Here is a 16,010-nt window from a genome sequence, read left to right as displayed (position 1 = left end):
TACTCTTAGGAGTATGCTGAGGTGTATTCAAAGGATGATCTTATTTTAGGCAATTATTTTTCTACTGTTTTTGCAGTTCTGTTTGTCGCTAAGTCAAACTCCATGCTTGATCGATAGCCAGAATATTAATACCATCTACTGATACACTATTTGATATTTGGTTCCTTTACAGGATTTCATCTAATTTAATCCTTTTAACCTTTAAACAAAGTATATTATCAAATCATAAAAGAGCAAGGAAAGCACTGATGAAATTTTTGAGTTTGTCAAACTCAATTGCATCAATACACAATAATAAAAATCATTACAGCACAGCAAGTGATACATATTTAATACCCAGGTTGGTAATTTTTAACTGAGACACAATATGCCCAACTTCCTAACACATATATAGCTATAAGAAGCTTATAAATAATCGTCACTGCACTATTCAAGGCAAAAAAAAAAAAAAAAAAGTGTTTAGTAAAATAATTCTTTATCCAGTTTGGTAGTCTCTAATCAGTTTCTCCCCATAAAACACAATAAATTTGTTTTGCCCAATGAAGCACTTCCAGTATTTTTTCTCCAATGCTAAGAAGCTCTCCCAATATGTAAGCTCTGTGTGAAAGAAATGGTATTTTATTCTAGGTGCTGTATAAAAAAAAACACACCACAGTGACAGCAACAAATACCAACTCTGACCTTTGTTTCTCCCTACTTGTATGTCCTTCCCAGGATCGTGACAGTAAAAACAACTATCTCTACCTTAAACTTTGCTAGGCTTTTCACCAGGAAATACCTTGCTCAGAAAAAGGAAAGTTCACTGAAAGAAACTTCTTATCCTTCTTCCTCTGCTTCCCCCCGCCTCTTTTCCTGGCTTCCTCAGGGCAGCATTGTTTGTTCCTTCCCCCTCTTTTCCCTGTTTCCTGGGGTCTGGGTTCCCCCCCCTTCTTTTTGGGAGCTGTGCCTGAGGTCCCGCCCAGCTCTCCTGCCCAGCTCTCCCCAGGGAGCACAGCACCTCTCACCCAGTGACACCCCGCAGTGCTGACCATGGGGATGTACTGATACAGGAGGTGAGATCTCCATGCCCCCTCCCAGGAGCTGCTTTCTCCAGTTTCTCACCACCTCAGTGTCCAACTACTGTGATGGGATCTTCCTTCCAGCTCTGATTTCTGGGGAGCACAGGAGCAAGGCTCCTCTTCTCTCCTCAGCTCTCCAATGATCTCTTGTTCTCCTGCTACCCACCAGTTTTACAGCTCATTGGATAATCCTGTTCTGCTCACCAAGGTGAGACTGGCTCTCTCCTGTTTTGGGAGTAGACATGGGGGTTTGTCCTGGCTGCTGTGCCCGGTGGCACAACACACCGTGCACCCCAGGGACACGGCCCCTGATTCCTGCCCACAAGTGCAGATGGCTGTTGGCTCTGGAAAAACACACTGCCTACACTCGAGTTGCTTTCTCTGAAACTCTGCTCTTCTGATTCCTCCTGCTAGAAATTCAGCTTGTGGTCTGGAAGATGCATCCAACCCTTCTGCATGCCTGGAGACTAACCTCTCCCTCACTCCTACTGCTTCCTGGCAGGCAGCGCTTTACCAGGAAAGGAAATAACCATACTTGAATATGGCAGAAGTCCATCTTTCCCCATGTAATCTTAACAGCAGAAGAAATGGTTTTCTGCAACCTGCGCCAGCCACCCCCTACCCCTCCCCAGCTGCTGAGGGAGGCCGCCAGACCCGCTGCCTCCAGGGCAGCCTCCTGAGGACGAAGCCTCTGGCCAGAGCCGGGCCTAGGATACAAAAGGTCGGTGGCAAGACAAAGATCATCCTAAATAACCTGAAAAAGGCTGGCAAGGTGTGCACACACAGTGGCACAGCAACCCCTAAGAGGGGAACCAAGCACATGGATGAACCATGCCAGCCACGTGTGATCTGCTCTCCACCAGGGCCACATGCGCGATATCCAAGGTGCCACATGCATGGGGCCTGGCAAACAGCAGCCTCCTGCTGCCTCAAAGCAATCCTCCACTTTTGGGTCCTTCTTATGCAGAAGCTTCCTCATGCAAAGGTTTTTTGTGGAGTGAATCGGGACATGAGGGATATTGTTCTGCTTCGAGATATTTTGGATCTGAAGGAGAGGGTTTATCCCAGTTCCTGTGTGAGGCACACGTAATGACAGCCGTGTTATTTATGAGGGAATAGTGGCAATAATGAGCTTGCTTAAATAGCCAGCCCGCATTTACACAGGGAGCCAGAGGCAGAAGCCAGACTGCGATGTGGTTAACTCTGCCACTGCTCTCATTTATTTTTTGTGTGGGTCGTTCTTAGCACACCTCCCTGGTTTTAGCTTAATAAGAGAATACACCCAAATGCAGTGAAACCAGAAAACTGACTCTGTACTGAAGCACTTTGGTGAAGCTTCAGGTTTGACTCCGGCAGGGGCACAGCACTGTCAAGGCTTATTTTTAACCACTGCAGGTAACACACAGATGAACTAAATATAAAGCTGCTCATGCAACACTTCACGGTTCTGGGCTAAGGTTTTTTATCGTCTTAACTAAGCGTCATGAAGTCTCTTTGGAGAGCATTTTATTTAGGAGCAGTAATGCAGTTATCAGGGGGCTTCAGTTCATTTAATTAAGCTGAATACAATTATACTCTAGTGGGTCTTAAAAATGCAAGAATCTATTTAAATATTATTTAGATGCGTATCTTTTAACTACCGCAGACTGCACAGGGCTTCCTGTTTATATCAATTAGGGATATCAACCTAGCAGTAAAGACTCTCTCTCTTGTCAGCGTATAATCCTTTCTGCTCTGGGATCTGGTATTTTATTTGTTCATTCCCCTTTAGCTGTGTACAGTGAAGATGGGCTTTTTGCATTCCTGTGCGCCCATATTGCTTCATTGTCGCCAAAGCGCTTCCTAATTAGGCTAAATAGACCTCTTATCCAAATAAAAGAGGTATTTCTGCTTACCTACAGAGCAAACCCTACTGAGTCTGGGTTTGAATAACTGTGTGGCTGCCACATCTCCCAGGTGTCTCAAGCACGTGCTTTTCTGAAGGGGCAACATGCAATTCACTGCTTAAAGGAGCCCCCCAGCAAGCAGCGTGCTACATGCTTGCTTCAACAAAGTGCTTAAGCCCATGGTGCTGCCTATCCAGTAATGCCTCCCACTGATAACACGTATTGCTTTTATTGGAGACTGAATGCAATTACTCAAGTGTTGCACATCATATTTTATCGTTCAGTTCAGGGTGCATCTCTGTGAACAGCCGCGTGTGGTTATGGAGATGCTAAAAATCAGAAGCTGGCAGAACCCCAATGTCAATAAGGCGTGTGGAAAGTCACGTGTCTCTACATAACCCAGTAGTTTGTTCTGATCGACCCAAGGTCCTGAGCCACAAGTTGAAAGACAGCAACTGTAGATAAAGACACTTGGACTTGGCGGGTAAACTAAGTTCTTACTCGAATAACTTCTCTATGCAACACAACCCCAACATCAAAAGAACATCCCCCCAGCAAACCATTTGTCAGGAAAGGTGTCATGCAGAAGAAAAACATCTCACCTAATTGTAAAAGCGACTGTAAAGTGAGAAGGAAGCCTCAGTTGGATGAGTCCCCTCACAGGTTCTGCTTCTGAGATGAAAGAAGAGCCTGCAGTCTCAGGGAACACCAAGCCGTGAACCCAGCAAGCGTGGCAGGACAAGCTGTGTACCTTGGCCTGTCTGAAGCACCGCAAGAACCGCAGGGAGCTCTCTGAGCAAAAGGAAGGTGTTACACTACTTGCCACAGCGTGCACCATTATCAGCTCCGAACCAAAGGATGCATAGTACATCAGCTGCCTCATGCATAAAGGATCAGGGCTTGAAGGGAAGCAGATTTTGCTGTAAGACTCTCTCGAGGCAAAAGGAGAATCACATGTGGAGATCCCCTTTCCAAGCTTTAGAGGTACAACCCTACCCATAAGGGCTGGCTGGGAATGAGTTACACATGTACAGGAAAGCGGGGCATTCGGCTGTGTCCAGCAAAACAGTAAACCACTCTCTCACCCTCAGCCTGTTTCAGCTAGCCAGCCCTCTGCTACAAATCATCCCCCTGAACCATCTGCTGGAAATACCTGCCTGGTGTTATCCCACATGACTCAGTGGTCATTAGCAGCTACCCACCTATACCCTACACACGTCTTTAAGCAAAAACAAAACAAGGTGCAACCAAATGGACACAAAGGCTTACTTTGCCCTCTGATATCCCTACCCAACACCTGAAACAAGCCCTGTCACTTCTGAGCTGGCCCCAAAACTCCCTTACCAGCCCCCCATGTGCTCCCTGCCGGCCTGCGTGGTCCCATCAGCACCGGGCCTCCCCGGGCCGGCTGCAGGCTGACCTTCCTCCCCCGAGTCCCGGCGCGCCCTCTGCTCCTTTCCTCTCACAGATGCTGCAACTCTTCCTTCCGCACAATCTTCCCAGACCCCTCTTCCCAGCAGTTGCAAGCGGAACTTCTTGGCTAGGACCTACTTTTCACTTTTCTAGCCAAAGAAATACAGTTTCAGCACTGCACCTCTATCGTTTGCCATCCGCCATCTTCTCTTTACGTTGGAGGCATTTGCCTAAGTGAGGTGGGAGTCGTCTGGAGAACAAAACAACAACAAAAAAAAAACCCACCCACATTGTTGCCTTTTTTTGTTTTTTTTTTTGGAACTGCTCAAAACACGAGCCCTGGAGAGCAACAGCTCTGCCCAAGAAAGGCAGGATGGCCAGAGATCTAACGCACTCCCCCTCACCTTTTCCATGCAGTTTACAACATAAATAGCTATCCGCAAGCACTGTGAAGTAGCTGTAATTAGGTTTGGCAGATGGGGGAAAAAAGAATTTGTAGAACCTTTTGTATTATAAGTACATTTGAGATGAGGATTAAAAACCACAATTAACTTGGCAAGGACTACTTGAAGAAAGTAGCATTCTGTCAGAGAGGAAAATCAGCAGTCAGGACTTCCAACTCTTCCTTTTGTTTCAACTTTGGTAATTAGGAACCCGACCTCTAAAGCGAACAAACCCGGTGAGACTCGTCATGGTTGAGTCTGCAACAAGGATATGCAGAAGCATCCCTCCCCATTCTCATTTCTGCATGAACTCACACACACCATATGTGGTATGAAGCAATTCTTCATCACCATGCCAATATTTTGATTAAGTCCTTGACCTTATGTTCCTAGTTAACTTCCTGAGTTTAGATAGATACCATACAAAGCTTAGGTTTTACAAACTTTACCCATCTGCACGTATATACTCACTTCCAGACATAAAACCTAAACAATACACTGCTGGATTTGCGCTGAGCAAGAAACAACACACTGACATAACATGACATACCCCAATTTCTCCTTAATTTGTTACACAACAGACCATAGCACCACAGCGGAGTGGGATGACACAGGATTAGACTCCATTTCATGCCTGACTGCAGAGCACTCAGGTAGCAGTAATTAAAGAGGAGAGCAGAACTTTTAAAGAATTACAACCATTTTGTACTACCTACAGCTGAGCAATCTCCACTGATGAAGCAAGAAATAGAGACCTTACTGAAAACCTCTCCAAAGAATGAATGGGGCACATCACAAACAAACAAAAACCCCGCATCCTTCAACTTTTATTTGCATGCTGCACAGCAAGCAATGTAGAACATTACAAGCTGAAACACAGAGAAATGTGGGTAATTAAGAAGAGATACCAGGAACTGTCATTTTTCTCTACAACAAAAACAAGACCTTAGAGAAACTTTGGAGAAGTATGGTATGTAAAAACACAGAAAAACGTCCAAAGAATTTGCCATTTTATGGAGACTCCCAAAGCACCAGCAGGGAAACTTCCTTTACTCAGCCATTTTTCTGCAGTGGAATGCAAACAGACATAAGGAAACACATTCAGAGGGGCAAAAGAAAGCTACCTGCTACTGAAGCTGAACTGGTGTTGCAGCCTCACAGGCACGTGGTGCTGTCAACACTTCTCAAGAGGTGACAATGGACACCCTAGTGGTGGCATGCACTTGGTGGGGACCAAGCTTCTCTCAAATGGCAAGGCCTGACACTCAGCATAATTAAGAAACACAACCCAAAGCACCTTTCTAGAAAAAAAATCTGACCAACTGCAGATATTGGCACTAAGTGTTGAAACTACCCCATCTGTATGTCAGAGAGACAGCAAAAGGCAAATAAGCCTCCAAGCAGCATCTCCCTTACTGCTGAGGTGATGCTGCTCCCTCATTTAATAACACAGAACCCACCTGGCAGCAGCAACACGTCCCAGGTACTGTTTACACCCTAGACAAACAAGCTGTAGCCTCCAGACCATGTACATTGATACAGGTTTCTCCAACCCTCTGTGGAAATCCTTTGTCCCTAATTTCTCTATAAAACACGACATATTCCCACAAAACATTCTAAAGCAGAGGTTTTGAAGTGCAAACACGCAGTCATCTTGAAGTTGGAAACCCGAAGACAGAAGTCCCGACTGACATGCAACGTGCAGTCTGCCCCCACCCTTTTCCTGTTAGACAATGGTTATTTACAGACTCTGAGGTGGGAAAGATGACAGATAATGGAGTGGAAGTCAGAGCCTGCGAGTTGTGATGCATATTACATCTGGATACAGTAACACACGTGTATAAAACTATTGTTATTTTCAACCTCACGAAGCATACTTTTTGGCTTAAATGCAAAATATTTGTTGTCAGCTTTCAGAGCTACAGGGTTAAGCTAGCCAACCACTGAAAGCACCAAAACCACAAGCACTATCAACTGTTCAGTGTAGCTGAAGTCTAGGCTTAAGTGTATGCAATGATAATGATAACGATATGAAATCAATCTAACAAGGAGAGTAAAAATGATAGTGATGAGCTTCAATCTAGCAGTAGAAAATAAGTGTATCCAGTTTGCTTTCCATCCCTAGGATAGTAGTAACAATTTCTGGTGTAAAGAACCCCTTGGGCTTGGTCTGGACACACAGGAAGCTCCACCTGTGAGACTGCAAGCACAAAATCCTAAGAGAATGGATGCATTCAGAACTGTAACAGATACGGACACACGGAGACAACAAATACAGGTAGATCACGATTCCAAAGATCTCCCCAACTCTAAGTCCATAAATGCCACAGATTCTGTATCACTGTTAAAAAAGTATACCATGACTGGTAAGATACACTGGCAAGCAGAATTCCTCAGAAGCCTAAACCACGTAGGACACAATCAGCCCTAATATGCGTTTCCACCAAAGCTCCAGCTGTGGATGTACACTCTGCAAACTTGCAGCGCGGTGCCACTGAGCTCTCATGACAAGTGCTCTCAAATCCATTTTTCTTCCACCGTGTTAGGCCAAGCATGCAGGGGAGAAGAGAGCCAGCTCTGCACTGAGGAGTCAGCTTGATGCTGGAAGAACCACGGGGCTCAACTTGCTTGAACTTGCGACAAAGTGAAGTTGTTTCTCTCCTTTCTTGTTCAAAACCCATGAGCCATGCTCAGTTTCAGTGTAAATAAACTTTTGCGCCTTAGGCTCGCGAAGTTTTTATGTAAACAGTGCAGAAATTAGACCCTTTATCTGTGGTGCCTTTTTGTCTTTTGTTTCATACCCACTGCACCACCCAAAGCACCTCCAGTTGCAAACAAGGTTAGGAACACCCAGCACCAAGAGACTGCCCAGGTGCTCTCCTGTCATGACCACTGCAAAGCTTTCAAAGTATGGCTTTTATTGCTACATTAAATAGTTACCTAATCTCATAGAATCATAGAATCATAGAATATCCTGAGTTGGACACACTCCCCCACACTGAGGATATACTGAAGGTAGAGAGTACTGCGATATAAAATTTTAGCATGCTGTTACCAGACTAAAACACACAATATATCATCGTAAGTACAATGACAATAACAAAAAAGAAAAGGACATATTTATGTTCCTGATAATTGTATTACCATACTTCTATGAGTGCATCTACCAATGCACATGAGGAGGGCTTGTTTTCATTTTTTTCATCTGGAGGCCTGATCACGTAAACTGTTCTCAATAGCATATCCCCATGTTCATACAGGGCCATGGGGAAGTAAAATCAGCAAAATCCAATGAGCCTGTAGCCCAGCTGACCTGAAACAGCACTCCAACCAGATTGCACTCAGTGTGACACGGATGTCAGGAACCTGTTCTCCCATTTATTGAGTTGCGCTTAGTAAAGAAGCCTGAAAACGTGATTTAGAAATCATCGTTGTATTATATTCTTAAGCTTGTCCACCTAATTTTCCGGTTAAGCCCTGCTTAAAACTGTTTTTCAGACAGGTTACACAATCCCTGCTCTCAATTTCACACCCTTCGTAGGAAACACGCCTCTGAAAGTAGCACGTAGCTCGGAAAGCCTTACCCTGCTGCCCTAGGAACCTACACCACCACACGTGTCATTACGCATATCTCGGTTCAAGTAGCAAGAGTCCACTATAACCTTGCGTTTCAAAGCCTGGAAGCAGACGAGAAAGCTCTGCTGCTGCTGCCGTAAGCACTAAAGATCCTCCACTTGACTCCAGAAGACCGAAGCGTGCCCACACCTGGCCCGCATCCCAGCGGCTGGATGGCGGTGGGTGCGGCTCTTCTTGCTTCAAGTTTACCCATTCGTCACGTTGTAAACTTGTGCTGAGGACTCCCAGGTCTGAATGTGTTTCAGGAAACTGTGCTGTGATTTTTTTCCTGCCAGTCAGACAGTTAAGTCTTTTGAAGACAGTAATAACTAAAAGCCCTCCATGTCTGTCTCTCTATCTCATCATACACTTCTTCTCTAACGGAGAACACACTTTTATAGAAGAAAGTTAATTTTTATAGATTTGCACCAGTTCCTTCTCTTTGTCCATTTCCTCACGAAATGCTTGGAATCCAAATTCTTGCAAAGCGACCTGACATTTGCACCATCACAGCCCCTGCTATCTCCTCCTCCCACAGCCAACAATGGGCACTGACAAAGCTGCAGGTTCATTAGTCAAGGTCCAGGCCATGCAATCACAAAGCAGAAAATTATCAGCAGCACTTCATGTTAAAAGAGGTATTGTTACCAATCGTTTTGCTGGGTCATTAGAAAGCAATTCTCATTCATCCTGTGTTACTGAACCTACCAAAGCCTGAGCACAAAGTGTGCTCACCAACCCTTAATACCCTAATGATGGGCAAAGTGGAAATGAAGAAAGCCTGTGCTGCTGCATGAAGGAAAAACTATAGAGGCGACCCAGCTAAAAGCAGAGACTACATATGATTGACGGATTTCCACATATGATTTCTATTTTCCACATAATTTTTTACATTTTCCTGTTGTTTAGATTATGCTAGTTTTTCATATCCACAAAAGGAAGCATCATTAATGTAAACCTGGTATGCCATTGCTCTTAGCATTGACACAACAAGCTTAGTTCATTGACTTTCAACATGTAAAAATTCATAGGGGAAAACAAAAAGTATTTCAAAACACTAATAATGGAGCCTGTATTCACAGCAAACCAACAACACATAGAAGCAACAAAATAGAAAATTTGTCTCAAGGTTCCAATTTGCCTTTAAATTAAAGTTACTTTCTATTAAACAGCAGCTCTCGGCAGAAAAAGAGATGTAAAAACCCTCCCTACCTCTTTCTCTGTAATTCAAAGGCCAGGGAAACCCTGAGTTTGCTTTTAAGAAAGAACGTAGAGGGCACCAGATCCACAAACTCTTATCAGTCCTGTGTAGGGTCTTGTGGAGACTGCACTGCCGGCTGGAGACATCTGTGTTATGTGACCTGGCATGTGAGAAAAAGCCTGGACCAAAGGTTATCTCTGTGAGCTGTCTTTCTTCCTAACGGGATTAGCGGGGCTAGGTGTAACGTTTTGTGGAGACAAGAGGGAAAGGAAATGCAACAGGTTATGTCTGAAGAAGAAAGCTAAACACCTAAACTGAAAGTCAATCTCCATTTGGATCCCTTTATCTGAAGGGATACCACTCTGTGGTTCTGTGAACCAGAAGAAATGAAAGGTACCAGTCTAGAGAGCAGGGGTTAAGCCTACTGGGCTTTATCCTTACTCTTGCAACTGGGACGCACTTTAAAAACACACCCCAAAGTATCAGAAATCCTTTGAATTAGAATGTCTCCAAGTGCTTCCCGAGCCAGTGAAGCAGCACCACAGCCATTCTGCAGACCCCATAAAAGTTGGGTATACCCCTCCTCCAAACGCACACCCTACCGGAGCCAGGACCCGGTTGCCTGCCCGCACCAAGTGCCTATGGCTGAGGCCAAAGCAGCCTCTGGGTGCCAAGCAGACATCAAAGAAGGGGAGGCACTTGAATGAGATGCTGGGAGGGTGACGGAGGGACAAGATTTCTGCTGCAGGTCATGGCAAACCTCTGGCAGCTTCAGGAAGAGCAGTCCTGGGAGGAACCTGCAGCTGGCACGAGCTGCTGCTACGCCTCTGGCTGCTGCTACCAGCCGGGATCTGCTTCCCCCATCTCCACGTTGCCTGGCTTCCTACCAAACTCCTCTCCCTGAAGTATGCTAGCCAGTACGCAATTACACGTTATCACTGGGGTATTATCAGCTGGCGTCTTTCTTTCAGTTTGTTTCTTTATTACTTTGATAAGAAATCCAAATAGCCACTGAAACACAGAGAGCAGGCTAGATCATATATATGTAAATATTACAGCTCCCCGGACAAGCAAAGGGGAGCCGTATTGTCCTCAAAGCAGATACTGTGTTCTCTTCAGCTAACAACAGTCGGTAGGGAAGCACCGGTTGTCTCTTGGCATGGTAACTGCAAAATATTATGGAAAGATAAAATTATCTTCTTCAGATCTTATAATGGATTCAATAGTTGGAAATCTGAAACCAGCTACTGCTTTGGAATGAAATTCCAGGAAGACTTCTAACTCATTGTGTCTCTTGCAAGTTCCTCTGTATCTTCAGGTTGTCCCATGAAGACAAAAGCTCCTCACATGAAAAAGTCTTCTTCAGCAAAATCCCTGTTCCATCAAAACTAACCAGAGTTTTGCCACTGATTTCATTAATGTCAGAATTTCACCCAGATACCTGCTCCAGCTATGGAGGGAAAAACAACGCATTGGCATAAAAGACACCACAGGGTCTTCTACATACACAGGTCAACAGGCCAAGTTTTGGAAGGCCACCTTTAAAAGAACACAATTCTTGATTTTCACTTCATACGGCAACTTATTTTCAGATCCACATACAAACCTCCAGACCCCACTAGTGGAGAGTTTGCCATTACCTCATAAATACCCGATTCCATGCACTACATACCTCAAAAAAAATATCCTTTTCATGGTGCTGAATTTCAGGGATGCAGAGAATTCCTACGCTATTGCTCACAATCCACGTCCTGCAAGCTCAAAACCTTACTATCCTTCAGCCAGCCACTGCTGCTCTGAGATGCTGCTAATTGCAATTAACCAGTACATTCCGTCACCAGCTTGCTACAAACTAAGCAAGAGCTTTTAAGTCTAATTGTGTTATCTAGTAAGCTCCATTAACAGTACAAATAGCTTTGAGGCACTTCTACCACAGCTGCAACTATGGAATATTTCATTAGAATAAGCGCAAAAGGGAAAAGTTGCATTTACTTCATCGAAATCCCAGTACAGCTGCAAATACACTCGATATTTGTCAAGTATAGTGAGAGTTATTAAGCGACTTCAAAGTCCTTAAAATATGCTGCTTACCAGCAGCACTTGACAAGTATTTGCTTCCCCTCCGGACCTGGGATCTGCCATCACAGGTTCCTGCTAATAAGGTCCTATCTGAAGCTACCTAAATGAAATGCACACAAACAACAAAATATATGCATCGGCCTGAGCAAGGGGAGCTCAGCTTGCACTTCAAGTAACTGCTGTGCACGGCATCGCCTCCCAAACCTGTGCCCTGAGGAGGTCCCACCACGCTCTGCTCATTTACCTGGGCACGTCCAGTGGGCTTCCAGCAAGGACAGTGGGATGAAGGGGACACCCTTCCTCCTCCCCATCACAACAGCTCCTCAGCAGGAAGGAGGCAGACCCAGGCATTTCATCACCTTTATGAGGAACACCTCTTGCATCACGAGGACAGCGAAGCTGTCACCAGGCCAAGCTGCTGCCATAGCACCACAACAATTTCTGAGTTTATTGAGCTGTTCCCAGTGAGCACCCAGTGAGCATGTCTACAGCTGTGCTCCTTAAACAATTTATGAATTACTGTAAACCCCCGGAATTTAAGACCCATCTTCTAACTTAACTGACAGCTCATGAGTGGCTCTGCAGGTAACTGTCATGGACATACAGACCATGGCCAACAGACTACAGACACCCACTTAGACACCCCTCATCTACTTCACTGCTTGCCTTTTGCAGCAAAGGTTTGAGAGGGGCAAACTTCTGCATACCAAAAAGTTGAGCACTGAAAGAGGCACTGAGCTACCTTTTCCTTGCTTTCAGGAGAACAGCCCTAAACAAGTTTACACTCAGTTCACACAAAGATGCATTTTGCAGGAGCAAAGCCTAGAAACTCTTTAAAAACCTGAAATCTGAAGAACACTGATAACTCGCAGTGAGAAGAGTTTCTGTCTTCCCTCAGATAAGTTATTATTATTTGAGACCCAGAACAAGGGTGGCTTTTCATATCTGTGATTGTGGCGTAATACGAAACAGCGCAGTGAGAGAAGATAGCAGTGCTGGGAGCACCCGCAGCAGCTTCGCAGTCACAGGACGATAACTCCCTGCAAAGCAGGCTAACTCTAAGACAAATGACTTTAGCTTAGTTCTACTGGGAGAAAAACAACAAATAAATAGCTCTGTCTTCCCAAGAAGGAAAAATAGGTTGTACAGCCAGAAGAAACCTTTTAGTTGTGTGAGAATCAGACCTTTTTTCTGCACCAAACCCCAGCGCGCTACGCTGTTGGTTTGGCCTCTTCCAGCACCCCTTGCCAGGCGTCCAACAACCCTGTGCTTTTACTAAGCGCAGCGCTGAGACCTGCCAGGAGGAGAGAGAAAGGGGCTGCTCACAAAGTGCCGACTGTCCGCTCCTGCAGCCTGGCAGCGCTGCCTCAAACCCTTCCCAGGGAAGCCGTGCGTGCAGGAGCCAGAGCGAGGGGCTGCGAGGGAAAGGAGCGAGGCAGGCTTCGCTCGATTAAAATAAGTTTATATATATATTTGGGAATATGAACAGCAAAGTCTGAAGGGAAAAGGAAAAAAACCTGCAAGAACTGCAGCATCAAAGGGCAGCAAAGTTCTCCGCAGAGTTCAGTCAGCTTCAGCTCAGCCCCCGCAGCCCCTTCCCATAAAGGTTTCCTCCCCGTGCCTGTTGCTTGCACCTCCGGAGCACCAAGTCAAGGCGCGCACCCAGCCCCTCCGCTCGCTGTTCAAGCGCCCCGTGCCAGCTGCCGCACACGCACACGGGGATATTTGGGGATATATATTTTTTTTTGCCTCCCCCCCCGGCAGCAGCTGCCCGCGGTGGCCCCCATCCCTCCCCTGCACCCCCCGTCCCCTCGCTGCCGGGGGTGTGGGGGGCGCCGCCGCCGCACAATGCCCCCATCGCCGCCGTCCCCCGCGGGTTTTGGGGAGGGGGCGGCACGGGGCAGCCCCCCGGCAGGTGCGGCACTCACCAGGATGCCCATCACGTCTGCCCACAGCTGCGCGAACGCCTCCGGGGTGCCGCTCTCCGCCGGGACGCCCTCCCGGTCCCGCTCCCGGTCCCGGTCCCCCTCCATGCCTCCAGCCTCCGCTCAGCGCCGTCTCCCCGCCGGCCCCGTGCCGGTGTCGGTGTGGGTGCTGGTGCCGGTGCCGCCCCGCCCCGCCATGCCGCCGCCCCGACAACTTTCCGCTCGGCGCCGGGACCGCCGGCCGTGCCCCCCCCTCCCTACCCCGGCCCGGCCCCTCCCCGCCGCCGCCGCCGCCGCCGCCGCGCATGGCCGCTGAGGGGCGGCCGGGGCCGGGCATGGCGGCCGTGGGGCCGGGCCTCACCTGCATGTGGGGAGTGGGGGCGCTGGGGCAGCCGGCCCCCGGGTTGTGGGGCTGGAAGGGGCTCGTTTTCCACAGGGGAGGAGGGATCTGACGCTGGTCTCCTCGTGGAATGGTTGTGGGAGCATCGCCTCCACACGTGCCTCATGCTTCACAGCACTGACCCCCATATTGTAATAAAATTAAATAATCCCTCATTACAGCAGCACTAGGATGCTTCTGCCTCAGAGCCACCAGCCCCGTGCAGGCACACAACCACTCATTGAGTAACAGCTCCGTGAGTGTGCACCAGGCCACAGTGTGCCCATGGTGGTGTGCTCTGCTCAGCTCCCAGGTTACTGCCTCAAAACAACTCAAAAAGCTCCCCCTTTGAGCTGATATTCCCCAGAAGCACCTGTCTGTGCAGGGGGATGAAAAAGCGATGAATTTAACAGAAACACAGCTGTCACGCTAGCCAAGCACTTTAAATGCTCATGTCTAGAGCAGTTTGTGGCACCTCCTGTGTCCTGCCAGCTCTCCGTGCTCCCCGCGCAGGGCTCTCCCTCCACAGCAGCACAACAGATGACACCATTTGCTACTGGGACTGAAATAGCTTCTGGAGAAGGCACGAAGCAGCAGTGGGGCGCCTACGTGCTCCTCACCGTCTCTCCACCATCCCAGTCACGCTCCTTTTCTGCCCTCAAAGCTACAATCGCCTGCCTTGCTTTGGAGGCCAGCTTGCTCATATCAGAGAGAAAAAGCTGTTGAAACGCTCCCTTTCCCAGCAACTGCCATGCAACACAAGGAAAGAGACTTTTCTAAGCACTGTGTTACAGCTGCTATTGCTGAAACAGTGAGTGGTGCTTACAGGACAGAGAAGAGGAGATGCTGGAAAGAGAAACACCAAAATAGTTATACCAAGAGAAAGTAATAAAGAAACCATTGATGCTTTAGGATTGTGCACATTAGGATGTAGGACATACATTGTGTAATTTGTCATATTAGTGACTAGTAATGAGAAATAATGAAAGGCCTGAAACAGATGCAAAATCTCTGCTAATTGACCTTTGCATTGTATGTGCCTATAAGCCTATGAAGCACGAGGATAAGGAGTGCAGCAAAGTCCCTCTGTGCTCTGAGATGGCTTGCATAACCCAAAACTGGTTTAATTAGTCAGGTAATTTACTTAGCGACCCTCTGAAATCCATGTTGAACCACTTGCTGTAGTAGTGCTAAACTACATGCAAAATATCTGAGCAAGGCACACCGTTCCCCTCAACATTTAAATAACCTGGGCTCCTCTTGTGCATACTGTTCTGTGTTATACCATCTTGTATTTTGGAGGCATATTTAAAAATAAAAATAAAAAAAGCAAGCTGCAGCACAAGAAACCTCCTTGCTGTGACTCACGCAGCAGTAGATTAAGATCAAATAGGTGCAGTGGGCAGTGCTCCCACTGCCTGGCTCCTCCCTGCCGATGGAGGTCATTGCTCCGTGCAAAGATGACTCAACAACTTGCAGAAGCCAGTCCCGAAAACATCTGCACTCCCCAGCCTGGCAGCACAGGTAACAGGAACTGGGTTACGAACCACGGTGGTCCGAGATCTGCTTCCTGAGCCATTAGGTCACCCCTCTGTGTGGCGGCAGTGACTTTCATCAGAGGAGCATGACGCATGGCTGTGGCAGCCTTCCCCTCAGCCAGTGGACTTTAATTTATCTGAGAGCCAGAGCCTTTGATTTTTGGAAAGGGACACATGGAAAAAAAAAAAAAAAAAAGTCTTGCAAAAAGTCACTCAACTCCAGGAGCAGTTGCTTTAAGAAACAAAGTGACGAGCAAATTCCAACAAATCCCTGGCAGGTTACAGTAGTTACACCTTCCATGGTCTTGCAATTACAGCCCCTACTGCAATTCATCTTCAGACATTCATTCACAAGATGCCATTTTCCCGGAGATTTGGTGACTGTGACAAGCTAAGACATTACTTCCCCACTCTCCTTCCCTCATATGGCTCACCCATTCTAGATACCATGTGGTTCCTCTACTTCAATGATG

At 46.9% G+C, this 16,010-nt stretch overlaps 1 protein-coding gene across 7 annotated transcripts in view; it reads right to left on the bottom strand.

Moving 5' to 3' along the window:
- Nucleotides 1-16,010, bottom strand: part of LOC137854064 (SAM and SH3 domain-containing protein 1-like) — a 545,195-nt gene that overhangs the window by 107,827 nt on the left and 421,358 nt on the right. Inside the window, exon 1 of one of the 7 annotated variants that reach the window (XM_068677043.1) lies at nucleotides 13,624-13,870. The exons of the other annotated variants lie outside the window; for them this stretch is intronic. Coding sequence (XP_068533144.1) covers nucleotides 13,624-13,728 — 105 coding nt within the window. The 5' untranslated portion in view covers nucleotides 13,729-13,870. Of the gene's footprint in view, nucleotides 1-13,623; nucleotides 13,871-16,010 lie in introns of those variants that run through there. 7 annotated transcript variants of the gene reach the window in all.

The sequence above is a fragment of the Anas acuta genome, chromosome 3 (assembly GCF_963932015.1).
Source record: "Anas acuta chromosome 3, bAnaAcu1.1, whole genome shotgun sequence".
Taxonomy (NCBI): domain Eukaryota; kingdom Metazoa; phylum Chordata; class Aves; order Anseriformes; family Anatidae; genus Anas; species Anas acuta.
Note: the sequence above shows the minus strand (reverse complement) of the source record. Positions and strands in the feature narration are given on the sequence as shown.